The sequence below is a fragment of the Triturus cristatus genome, chromosome 10 (genome assembly GCF_964204655.1).
Source record: "Triturus cristatus chromosome 10, aTriCri1.1, whole genome shotgun sequence".
NCBI lineage: Eukaryota > Metazoa > Chordata > Amphibia > Caudata > Salamandridae > Triturus > Triturus cristatus.
In genome coordinates this window covers 1,005,295,807-1,005,309,213 of record NC_140593.1, presented here as the reverse complement: position 1 = coordinate 1,005,309,213, position 13,407 = coordinate 1,005,295,807, and the positions used below count along the sequence as shown (strand labels likewise).

The following is a 13,407-nucleotide window of genomic DNA, read 5'->3' as shown; positions in this document are numbered from 1 at the left end:
CCTTTGGTTTTCGCAGTCAATTTCTAATGTTTTTCTTAAATAAAAACGTCTTTTTTCACACCTAACTATTACGTTACTTTAACTTTTGTTTTTTCAGTTAATTTTTAGTTTTTAAAAAAATGTAAATTAATACTTAATTACCATACATAAATGCAACCCTGTCGCTCACGGCCTAAGACCAGGCCCTGCAGCCAACCTCCCTTCCATAAAGCCAAATCCACGCTGCACACATGGCGGGGTTTGGCCACAGGGCCTGGTCCTGGGGATCCCATCCCCCAGGGATGCTAGTTTTTTAATTGAAGGAAAGAGGGCCCCCGCCCAAAGCCTTGTTAAGCCCTGGTGTAACCCGTGCCCCAGAGCTATTTCTAAAAACAAAGGGGTGGGGTGCCGCACAGCCCCCCACCCAAGCCTTGTTAGGCCCTGGGGACCCCATCCACCAGGGCCACTCTTTTAAATAAAGGAGGGGAGGCACACATACCCCTCCCCTCCCCGTCAGATTTTGGCCCTGGGGACCTCACCCCCTTGGGCCCAGACTTCTTTTGAGGAAGAGGGGGACGGAGTCCCCTTCCCCTAGGCTGATTTTGCCCCTGGGGACACCCTTGTCTGGGGCCTGCCATCATTTATATGGGGAGAGGGGCATGCAGCCCCCTTCCCCTGGGTGATTTTGGTCCTGGAGACTCAATCCCTTGGGCCCGGCATTATTTTCAGGGTGGTGGGGCACATGCCCCCCTTCCCTGGCTAACTTTGCCCCCTGGGACTCCATCCCCAGGGACCAGCGTTGGGTTTAGGAGAAGGGGGCAGGTCCCCATCCACCAAGACCTGGCATAATTTATTAAGAGGGGCACGCGGCCTCCATCGCCGGGCCGATTTCAGCCCTGGGGATCCAATCTCGGGGGCCCAGCATCTTTTTTTAGGGGTAGAGGTAGAAGCGCCCCCTTCCCAAGCAGATTAGGCTCCGAAACCCCATCACCCGCAGGGAGCAGTTTCTAATGCCTGCAGGAGCAACATACAGCATGGACAAGGAAACAGACGAAAAGTCCGCTCTCATCGGGCGGGAGCCTTTTTGGCCTCCTCCCCATTTCCTTAAATTTTAGCCCCAAGGGTGGGTCCCTGGGAGTTCTTGAAGAGGGGGGGTGGCGCAGCCTCCTCCCAATAAATAGTGATGTTGGCCCTGGGGGTATTCTCAGGGCCTCCTACGTTTTTGGAGAGGGGGCTGAGGGTCCCCCTCCCCATAAAAAGTAATATTAGCCTGGGAGGGGCTACCTGGCGCCCCTGATGGCTCTAGCGGGTAGGCATGCATCCCCACTAAATCCCCAAGTCCTGTAATGGCTGGCAGCAACATTTTTCTCATGTTACTGGCAGCCAGTCAGAGTGCTCGCTCTTGCAGGCATTAGACTCTCGCGGCGAGGAGATGGCCCAAGGGAAATAAAGATCCCTGGGCCAATCAAAACGGTCTTTTAAAAAACAAACATTTGCACTCCCGTGAGAATCTCTGAAAGTCTTGCTAGCCCAACCATCCAAATATCTATTTTTGTTTTACCCTTAATATCTCAAAAACTACTGAACTGATTACATCACATCACAATAAACATAATCTGTGGCCATAGATTCAGTTAACTTCCTGCCAAATTTGGTGTTATTCTGTTTAGCAGTTTTTGCTGTAGCGGTCTTAAAGAAGTCTATGGAAAATGCATGGGTATTTTTCTTTTTCTACCCCCTTTTTTCTCGGGCCTTACATGACGAATCACCCCCAAACTTTCCAGGAAGGACCTGAGGTGGGTGAACTTTTTGTTTTCTCAAAAGTTTTGTGAAGATTCATCAAACGGGGCCAAAGTACTTAGCAAAAACAAAAAAACAGTTTCTACGGAAAAGCAGACTCCCTTACAACTACCCAGTGGCGAGTGCCACTAGATAACATATAAATATTTAGATGAATCTTCTCAAAGTTTTTCAAAAAAGGGTGCTTTGCAATTTTGGTTGTGCATGGACAGTTTCTGGGTTATCCATCAAGTAGGGACGACGAAAAAAGGGGGGGGGGCAAAAAAGTAAATTACCCATGTTCATTCCCATAGGTACTTTGAGCATGGCTACCGCCTGAACAGCTGGACGTAATTACACCGAATTTGGCTGGAAGGTAGCTTTTGGTTCGCAGATCCTACTTTCAGTTATCCGGTGTAAATCCGTTCAGTAGTTTGCAAGAAATAAAGGGAAATCCAAATTTGTATATTAGCGATTGCAAAGCCTTCGAGAATAATGACAAGCTTGTGCAGAGATCTGCAGAGCTCTGATTGGCTGCCATCACTTCATTTAGGAAGTGTTGGTAGCCATCTGGAAACTCTGATACAGCTGAGTCCCAAAAATAAATGCAGAAAAAAACAAAAGGTGACAGGTTAGGAATACCCTGACCCTAGAGGGTCTGCTGTTGGGGTCAGGGGCTTTAAATTAAAAAATACATAAGGGGAGGCTGCCTGGGCCACTCCGGCTCCGGGAAGCACCACCTCCCCCGGGCTAATGTCAACATTAAGCATGGGGAAGCTCCCCGGGGACCACCACCTCCCCAGAGCTATAAAAATAATTAAATGGGGGGCGCGGACCACCCCAGGGACCACCACCAACTCTCCGGGGCTAAAATAAACTTATAGGACGGAGTCTGTGCGGACCATTACCTCCCTGTTGCTAAATACAAAATGTAATCATGGAGGGAGGGCCATGCGACAACCTCTCTCGCTCTTCCTGAGCCACATATGGCAACGGTGACCACCATGTCCCAGCCCTGGCCTGTGCACAAGAAAGGAGGTGGGGGGCACTGCCAACCTTCTGGAGCCATATATGGCCCTGGGTACTGCCACCTCTCAGGGCTGGCTCCTGCTATGTTCTGGGGTGCCCACCTCTGGGACATAGCTGTTTACTTGTGCTTGGTGGGAGCTGTGACAGCTCCCTCCATGCAAAAACAAATACACCGGCACCTGCAAGCTCGAGCTGCCAAACTGCTCCTGCTTGCTGGAAGTGGAGTTTTCATCTTTGCCTGCCCGCAGACAAAGGGGCAGGAAAAGATATAAAACTATTGCTCTTGCATGCAGGTAGCTGCATTTCTAGCAGCTCCCTGCATGCAAGAGCAGTGCCGGTTCCAGCAGGAGGCGGGGAGCGGGCTGGGACCACGGGGCCTTGAGACTCCCCTCCCCCGTTGTCCCATAGCACACTGGGTGGCACCCAGGGAGACATGGCCGAGGCATGGGGTCCCCTGGGCCAATCTCTGCCCAGGGAGAGGGGCTGTGCGACCCCCCCTCCCCTAATGGCCCTTGGGGGATGGGTTCCCCGGGGCCGAAATCGGCCCAGGGAGGGGGCTGCGCATCTCCTCTCCCCAATTAAGTTGTGGCCGACCCCGGGAGATTGGGGTCCCCGGGCTGATTTTGGCCCTAATGCTCATATCACAGGAGTTAAAGCTTAACAGGAGGCCCTTGAAAATGCAAACACTGCAGGCTGACCTGCTGAAGCTCCACTTCTGTAAAGGACAAATGAAACAAACTCCTGTGCTTGGCGAAGGCAAAGCAAGTGTATTTTTGTGTGTCTGCAATTCCATATTGAAAAACGATCTGAAATGCTTTGTGGTGGTTAATATATAGTTGATCTATTGGAGCACAATCTGTATGTGACGGTAATGAAAGGGTACTTTCTTGAACTGTCCTGGTGAGAGCTGAGTCCATGGTTTTCCCTTTAAAGGACTATGACTATGGAAATGTGGAAATCACTTAGAATCTGCGTTCGTTTGGCCCCACCCACCTTAGTAGTATGCAAACGTCTTCCTACCTTTTGCTAGGATGATGGACAGCGTCACTAGTGGCCCCCCAGAGTTATTTTTTCTCTGTTTTTGATGAGGAGTTCTTGATGAAGAGGATTATGAGGACATCTCCACCAAACGAAGAAGCACTTACTTCATGTAGCTTGTTTGGTGGAGATTTACCTCTTTGTACACTTGTTGTCTTCTCTACAGGAAGATTCATGTTATTACAAATTTCTGGATAAAATCACACAATGAACAATCATGTTGCCAAAATGCACACAAGTTCTCTGGTGACATTTCTCCATGCTCCATTGCACAGCTGTAGTGCAGAATACGTACTGGACGTTTACCCAAGAAGGTAGCACTTAATAATTAGTAACCAGTAGAAAGTACTACATTTGGGTAGATATTTTGTGCAAAACTGTGGACACTTTTTGGATAAAAGGTCGGGTGTGGTTGCATTGTCTCTGAATCACTGACACACCCACACAGACACTTAGGCACCCACTCAGACACACACACACACACACACCCACTGACAGGCCCACTCGGGCACTGATGCACCCACTCACAAACCCACTCAGGGACTCATGCACCCACTCACAGAACCACAGAGACACACTCACAGCTACTCACAGACCCATTCAGACATTCATGCACCCACACACAGATTGACTCATACTCTCTCACACCCACTAACAGACCTATTCAGAGACTTGTGTACCAACTCACAGATCCACTCAGAGACTCTCACACCCACTCACAGACCCACTCAGATAGTCACTTAAACACTCATGCACCCCCTCAGACCCTCACACACCTACTCACAGACCCACTCAGGCAATCATGCACCCATTCACACACTCAGTGAGACACTTATGCAGCCACTCCCAGGCCCACTCAGACTCTCACACACCCACTGAGACACTCATGCACTCAATTACTCACTCACACACTCACTCTCAATGGTTACAGCTTACAGTTAAGGAATACAATAAAAAAAAACATTCGGTTAAAAAACGGTTACATGGACATTAAAGTTAGGAAATAGATTTTTTTTAAACTTAGAAATTCACTGGAAAAAAACAAAGGTTACAGGGATGTTATAGTTAGGCCCAGATTACGCTCGTACAAAACGATCGAAATTCAGCAGTTATAATTACCTGAGCTAGCTATAACTTGCGCCCCTGCAGTGCACTGCTTAAAACCTCACATATTACATCACTCATGACCTGGTCAGTGACATCACTCATGACATCACTGATGACATTATCCATAGAACCACTCACATACCCGTAGAGCCTCTCATACACCTACTCCAGCACAACTCCTCACAGACCCATACCAGTACTCTCACAACCAATCACTCATCCATAGAGCCACTCACATCCACTCACTCTTACTGCCACCCACACACCCACTAACACCCATACAGCAAACCATGCACCCATTTACTCACCAGTACACCCAGTCACACATCCAGTCATCCAGACACCCACTCATATACCCTTACAGCCACTCACGCACACCCTCAGTCACCCATACAGAAACTTACAGTCACAAACTCACCAATACTGCTACTCACACACTTACTCACTTACCCATACAACCACTCACACACCCACTTACATACCCATTCACTCACCCATACAACTGCTCACACACCCAATCACTCATTCTTACAGCCTCTCAAACACATTCACTCTTCAATACACCCACTCACTCACCTATACACACAGTCAAACAGCTGCTCACTCACTCATTCAGCCACTCACTCATACAACCACTCCCTCACCCATACAGCCACTCAGTCACCGATACAGCCACTGACACCCCCCTCACTCTCCAATACAGCCACTCACACACTGATACAGACAGCCACACAGATGAGATATGTTAGAAATAGTATGACTAATTAGCTATACAGAAAGAATAGTAATTTACCTTATGCTGTAGCTTAATATAGATCTTTAAGTCTAAGAAACGTTTACGAAACACACTCACCTGATGATGTCTTAAGTGATGTCATCAGTAATATCATCAGTCATTTCACTGACTGTTAGAAATTGGATTTTTGGTAGGCTTGGGCATGTGCCAAAGCCAGGCAGAAACCACCACACTAGTCAGGATAAGGGAGTTACACTCCTAAAATAATCCCTGCTCACCCCCTTGGTAGCTAGGCACGAGCAGTCAGGCTTATCTTAGAGGCAGTGTGTAAAGTATTTGCACATAACCCACAGTAATACAGTGTAACCACTACAAAAGGACACCACACCAGTTTAGAAAAATAGCCAATATTTTTATATATTTTAAGACGAGACCAAAAACAATAAAAATCCACAATACAGTACCTAAAAATCTACAGTTGTCAAAATAAGCTTTAAAAACAGTTCCTTGATGTCGATAGCTCCGTCCGGGACTATCACGGCATTGTGAGCAAACAAATCCAAACAGTTCTGGCTGACCGCAGCGTCGCGGGCCAGCTACGGTGTCGGAAAGACCCATAAACAGCACCTTTTAGAAATGCAGGGTACCAGCGACCTCTTCGTTGAGTTTCCGAAAACATGGCTTCCGCAGGCATCGGTTCCGGAGGTTGGTGCAGGAGTTGTCGGGGCCCTCGAAGCCAAACACGTTGCAGGTCGATCTCCTCTCTGATGGAGTCAGGAGCTCTGGCGTCAGCAGGTGTCTGGTGCTGCGCCCTCTTCTCACATTAGTGCTCATCTTTGGGATTTGAGTATCCTAAAATCTTAAACAAAAACATCCCTGAGCTCCCACTTCTCAGTGCGGTGGTTGTAGCCCTCAGTGGGACTAGGTTTTCCCACTGAGAGGAGAAAGCCTAAATGATGAAGCATGTCACCTTCGGGTGAGTGAGGGCATTCATCCTTAAAGGGATTCCTTTCCTTTCTGATTTGTTCACTGTAATTTTAGACACAGCTTGACTATAGTATCTCTCCTTTCATGCTCTAGTTCTAAAGTTGCTCAGACCCGAGAGTTTATGTTTGTGTGTTGCATACGCGGTGCGAGCAGTGTCAGATGGCGTCATCGGTGAAACCAGGGTCGCGGTGCAAGATGAAGGCGGTGCTCGTCACGGTGCTAGCAGGTCACTGTGCAAGCAGCGGCGTTGTCGTTGCTGAAGTGCTTTCGTCGACTGACGAACTGGAGTGCGGTGCCCACAGGTCGCGGTGCGAGCAGCGGCTCAGTGGTGGCGTCAGCAGGCGTCATCGGTGAGAGCAGGGTTGCGGTGCGGCGGTGCCTTCAAGACACGGAGTCGGCAGCGGCATTGTAGAAGTCAGCGAGTTGCTTTTCTTCTGTTGCAGCACAAAACACACAGTCCCTAGTGCTGCGGGCAGAAGAGCTTGACATCTTTGTTGTTCCTGAGACTTCTTGAACGGGGGCAAGCTCTACCTCAAGCCCTTGGAGAAACTCACAAAGCAGATTACAGAAAGTTCAGTCCTTTCACTGCCCAAAACAGAAGCAGCCACTGCAGGCCAACACAGCAAAGCACACAGCAAAGTGGTAGGTCCTCCTCGCAGCTTCTCCAGCTCTTCTTCTTGGCAGTCTTCTTGATCCAAAAGAGTTCTAAATTTCAGGGGTCTGGGCCCCAATATTTATGTCCCAAAATCCTTTGATCTTTTAGGCAGAGAGTCTGTTCTGCCTTCCCTGGTGTGATTTCCTGGCAGGAGGTGGAGACGGCATTGTCAGAGGCAGACAAGGCCCTTTGAGATGCAAGGAAATCTCCTCCCTCTTCCCCCATCGCAACCTAGGTCTATTCAGCCCTTTCCTCACCCACCTTGGCTATCTGAAGTCCCTCCTGCTCCCCCAGCCTTCTGTCATCCAAAACCCAGACAGGCAATCCACATTCCAGCAGAGGCACACAGGATGACTGAGCAAGAAAATACCTACTTTCTAAAGGTGGTATTTTCAAACACAGAATGTAAAAATCACCTTCACTAAAAGATGCATCTTTAGATTTTGAGTTCAGGCATACTAAATTGTATTTTCCTACCTAGTTCCCAGGGCCAGTTATGTTTATAAGATATGATAAACAAACTTCTGATTCTGTCCTATGGGGAACAGGTAGCCATACAATAGTGAAAAATGAAACGGGCTGTCATTCACTATCAGGACATGCCACACACACCAGGGCATGTCCTATTTTTCACATACACTGCACCCTGCCCACAGGGGTACCTTGGGCCTTCCTTAGGGGTGCCTGACATGTAAGAAAAGGGAAGGTTAGGGACTGGCAAGTGTGTGCACTGGCCAAGTCGACATGGCAGTTACCAACTGCGCGCAGACTCTGCAATGGCAGGTCTGAGTTACCTTTTTAAGGCTACTCACGCGGGTGGTACAATCCGTGCTGCAGGCCTACTAGTAGCATTGGATTTACAAGCCCTGGCACACTCAGTGCACTTTACTAGGGACTAACAAGTAAATCAAATATTCAATCATGAAAACACCAATCCATCACACAATTTACCACAGGAGCACTTGCACTTTACCACTGATCAGCAGTGAGAAAAGTGCGCAGAAACACTATGCCAGCAAAAACAGAGTCAAAACCCGGGAGGGCAGAAAGCAAAAACTCAGGGGAAACACGCGAAAAGATGCCAAGCCTAACACTTACCATGTCATGAGTGATGTACTATGTGAGGTCATAAGCAGTGCATTGCTGGGGCGTACGTTATAGTTAGCTCAGGTAACTGTAACTGCTAAATTTCTATGGTTTTGTACGAGTGAAACCTAAGCCTAACTATAACGTCCATGTAACCTGTGTTTTTTTCAGTGAATACAAAATATAATCACTACCTTCTATCTGAATTCTAGATCTACACAGATAACTTGAGAACTAAGCTATTAGGAGAAGGGAGTACAGAAAAAGGACAACTTAATGACCTGCTGATGCTGAAGCTTCCAGTTAAACTGCTTGATGTGTAATATTAAAGATATCTGTCTGAGCTCCGATTGAGACTTTTATTTACTTTTACTGCTACTGGTCAAGATGCCACTTAAGTAATTGATTTTTGAATTGATGTTCATTGGCATTGTATGCATACAAAAACATGTGTACTGAGTTGCACTAATTGCCCTCTGAAAGATTAGTTGGTGGGAACCTGGTAGTATTGGGCATAATTTGAGCTGATTGCTGCAGTTCTATTTTCTGCCTTCTTGGCCTGGACATCTGGACAGCTCCAAGGAAGGTCTGTGATTCTATCCCAGAGTTCTACATGTACTACAGATACTGAATCAAATTCAAATGTTTCTTTCTAAACATTACCAGTCACTAGATGTTTATAGCAAAAGATGTGCTCTGATGTCTGACCGCTTCCATGACTATCAGCCTCATGCATCAACCCAAAATCCAGTCGGTAAAATACCGATTCGGTAATAGCTCCCGGTATTAAGTAAAAAATACCCAATCCCAATGCATCAACCCAAAAGCAGAAATCGCTATTTAAGGAATCCTTAAATAGCGATTCTTTAAATAGGGATTCCTTAAATACCGATTCCTTAAATAGCGATTGCATTTAAGGAATCCCAAAGTGAGATTCCTTAAATGCAATGCATCAAAGTTAAAAAATTAGCGATTTCGCTAATAGGGGGAGCAAATTACCATGAAGATGAACTGCATGGTAATTTGCAAAAACTTTGAAAAATGCACTTTTGTGCATTTTTCAAAGTTTCATGTTGCGCACACACATGCCCTTAGAGCATGTGTGTGTGCAACATATGTGCACATATCATTTTCAGGGGTGCAACAGGGTGTCCTTTTGACACCCTGGCACCCTTGAAAGTGCTCCCGCTATTAGCGATTCGGTAATACCGAATCGCTAATACAGACTGGCTTTACATTCATTCCTATGGGCCTCCAAGCCCATAGGAATGAATGGGTAGGTATTCCTTATTACCGATTCGGTATTACCGATTCGGTAATAAGGAATATTAAGGAATCGCTATTTGAATAGCGATTCCTACATGCATAGCCTTTTGCTATTCCTTATTAGCGATTCCTTATTTTTCGCTAATAAGGAATCGCAAATGGCATTGTTGATGCATAGGCCCCTATGTGCTTTACATGAAGACTTTTACTAGCTACCTTGGACTGTGACATCTTAGATCCTTTTGTTATCCTACTCGCACACTGCATCAGCTTTGTTAATGTGTAGATGTTCAAATCTGTTATCTACGTAGAGAATGCAAAATAGCAGACCAACCTCCCATACCCTGCTCTCCCTTTAAGTATTCAATCCATGGTCTGTAGAGACCATGAAAGAGAAAATACAGCCTCATGCATCAAGCCAAAATCCAGTCGGTAAAATACCGATTCGTTAATTGCTCCCGGTATTGAGTTAAAAATACCCAATCCCAATGCATCAACCCAAAAGCAAAAATCGCTATTTTAGGAATCCTTAAATAGCGATTCCTTAAATAGCGATAGCATTTAAGGAATCCCAAATTGAGATTCCTTAATTTAAGGAATCTCAATTTGGGATTCCTTAAATGCAATGCATGAAAGTTAAAAAATTAGCGAATTCGCTAATAGGGGGAGCAAATTACCATGAAGATGAACTGCATGGTAATTTGCTAAAAGTTTGAAAAATGCACTTTTGTGCATTTTTCAAAGTTTCATGTTGCGCACACACATGCCCTTAGAGCATGTGTGTGTGCAACATATGTGCACATATCGATTTCAGGGGTGCAATAGGGTGTCATTTTGACACCCTTGCACCCTTGAAATTGCATGAGCAATTTGCGAGAACCTACTGGTACTCGCTATTTGCTCATGCAATCTCCAATTCATTCCTATGGGCCTGGAGGCCCATAGGAATGATTGGGATGGCATTCCTTAATTGCTACTCGCTATTTGCTAGTAGCAATTAAGGAAAGTTAAGGAATCGCTATTTGAATAGCGATTCCTACATGCATAGCCTTTTGCTATTCCTTATTAGCGATTCCTTATTTTTCGCTAATAAGGAATAGCAAATGGCATTGTTGATGCATGTGCCCCATAATTTTTATTGCAAACTGAACAATCCCTTGTCCTGCCAGTGAAGATGGCGAGCAACAAATGGGACAGCTTGAGCCAGGCTTTTTTTGAAGTTTCAGGGGTATTGAGCTCACACATACACAGGTCTGATATGAGACTTCTAAATTGGTTTCTATTTGCCAATCACAGGGATACTAGATGATCATGAACTTAGCCATCATACCGGTGAAGTGTAGTTTGAAGACCTTTAAAACGATGATTAATTCATTTGATTATCACCATAAAAGAAACACTATGGTCTTTGAAGGTATCTGCACTTGCTCCTTATATTCTTTGCAACTTGCATCACAATTTCCTTTACCAGGAAGCCTCATCTGAGTATTATATAAGGTCCTCTCAAATGAAGATCTCATGTAAGTGGTAACGAATAGAGATATTTCAGACAGTGAGTCAGGAACATGGATTTAGAAGCAAAGGTATTTACTTTGAGATTTTGTGAATACACAGACCATGTTTATACCTTCTATCATGAAATGCACAATCAAATCTGTGCTTATTGTTATATTTTTTTTATAATCTTTGGTTTTTAGGGGTTGGAGGAAGGAATTTCACAGATCACCTCTAAGAACCGAGAAGCACAACGAGATCTAGTATGGAATTTTCCAATCGACATTACATTTAAAAGTACCAACCCCTACGGATGTAAGTATGTAAGATACGGGCAGTTGGAATTTTCACACTGCAACATGAATTCATGTTTGAAATTTATGTTTTGGGTTTGTAAAGATAAATCACAAGAATATTAAAGTGAGGAGCTCTAAATATGTGGATATCTCAGCGCAGACCGTTATGAAGGCCTACATCTTCCATTGATCCTTAATGGAGGGATTTAGGCAAAATCATTTTAGCAATACATATCACCTGATTGGTATACATCTTTGAGGTTCCTGTTATTTATTCAGGTTGAGAATTAACCATCTGTATTAAACATCTCAGCCATACCCTCAATCTCTGTCTTTGACATCTTAGTCCAATTTTCAAATAATCTCTCTAACGTTATGAGTAAAAGCGGAATACCTTTTTAAAAGTGAATGAGTGAACTGGACTACTTTGAACCCTAGATCTAATGATTTGAAAGATGGGACTGACATTTAGTAGCACAAAATCCACCATAAGAGTACTTTTTTGCGTAGAGGATTGATACTTTCTGAATTCCGTTCAAGGTTTCTCTTTCTTGACTTGGAAGAGCAGGTGGGGAAGCAGCACCGATCCTGCAAATATGCATACTTGAATATGTTGAGGAGAAATATTTGGACGAGTGATGCAGTTCCAACTGTAGCCTTGTTTTGTTTCTGTGAGGTGGCAGTGGCATTTGTGTTTCTAAATGTCAGTACCATACTTTATTTGGTAGGTGTTAAGGGTTGAAATAGTTACTCTTCAAAGCTCTTGAGTCATAGGATATTCCTTGTTTGGTTAAGCATTGTCTGTTATAAATTCTAATCCAAAAATATTTTTCTTTTATGGAGACATGCCATCCAGAATTTAGAAAAATACTGTTACATGATAATTGTGTGTAAAATGACATGTTCTGCAATCAGTAAGAAGCCTCACGAACCCTGGCTTTTATAGATTTACTTCTCAGGATAGCACTAGGCCATTGTTGAGTTGAAGTTAAGCTTATTTCTATATTAATATACATGATGAAATGCTTCTTTAAATCGGTGACCAAAGGGTAAGTATTTAAAATGTTCTTGTGTCATAGAGACTGTTTCTCTGGATAGTTGTCACCTGTGTGACCAACTCGAAGAAGGCATTATTTTCCTGAATCACATTTAGGCTCTCATTTTGTTCACATTTTTAGTGTTAAGCTACCTAATTTATCGGCCATTTAGAACTATGCCGTATGGTTTAGTGAGATATGCTTCAAGAAAAAGCACATTCCCATCCCAACTAAACACAAACAATACAGACGGATGCGAGTGGAGACTGTGTCAAAAGCTGCAGGGAGATTTAGCAGGATGAGTGCCTCAGAAATTCCTCTTTCCAAGCACCTATGAAATTCATTAGAAGCTAGAACTGTTTTGGTAATGTCAGCTGGCCTGCCTCCTGATTCATGCAAGTCAAAATATAAGCTGGGTTCGAGGTAGGAAGACAGGCGGGTGTTAGCTAAGAACCCAACTACATTGGCAGTAAAAGGCAGGAGAGAAATGGGTCTGTAGTTGTATAAAATGGCATGATCTGCAGAAGGGATGGAACGGTTGCCCATATTAGTTGGGGCCGAAATAGAAAGTAGGTGAAGTTTTTTTTCCCTGGCAGGGATCAATGGGGAAGCCCGATAAGCCTCAATGATTGTGGGTGGAAATCTCAGCAGCATTCAAAGTCAAGCTGCAAATTTCCTAAAGAAAGAAAATGGGGTGGGGAATACTACTGGAGTTTGGGGTTTGGAAATCTGATGGAATATCTGAAATGTGTCACTGAAAAAAGTCTTAGATGTAGACACATTGGTGCTAAAGTGGTCGGTGAAAGGAGCTACAACATAATGGCGAAGAAAGAGCTTTAACACTATTAAAGGCTTCTTAGAAGGATACTAATCTAGATATAACGGTAAAGGCTTGGAAGCTATGTGTGCACAGGTTCA

General features: G+C 44.8%; 1 protein-coding gene across 1 annotated transcript in view; it reads left to right on the top strand.

Moving 5' to 3' along the window:
* B9D1 (B9 domain containing 1) overlaps nucleotides 1-13,407 on the top strand; it is a 493,702-nt gene that overhangs the window by 114,385 nt on the left and 365,910 nt on the right. The window contains exon 3 of the mRNA XM_085629000.1: nucleotides 11,360-11,471. Within this exon, the coding sequence (XP_085485126.1) occupies nucleotides 11,360-11,471 (112 nt within the window). The remainder of the gene's footprint in view (nucleotides 1-11,359; nucleotides 11,472-13,407) is intronic.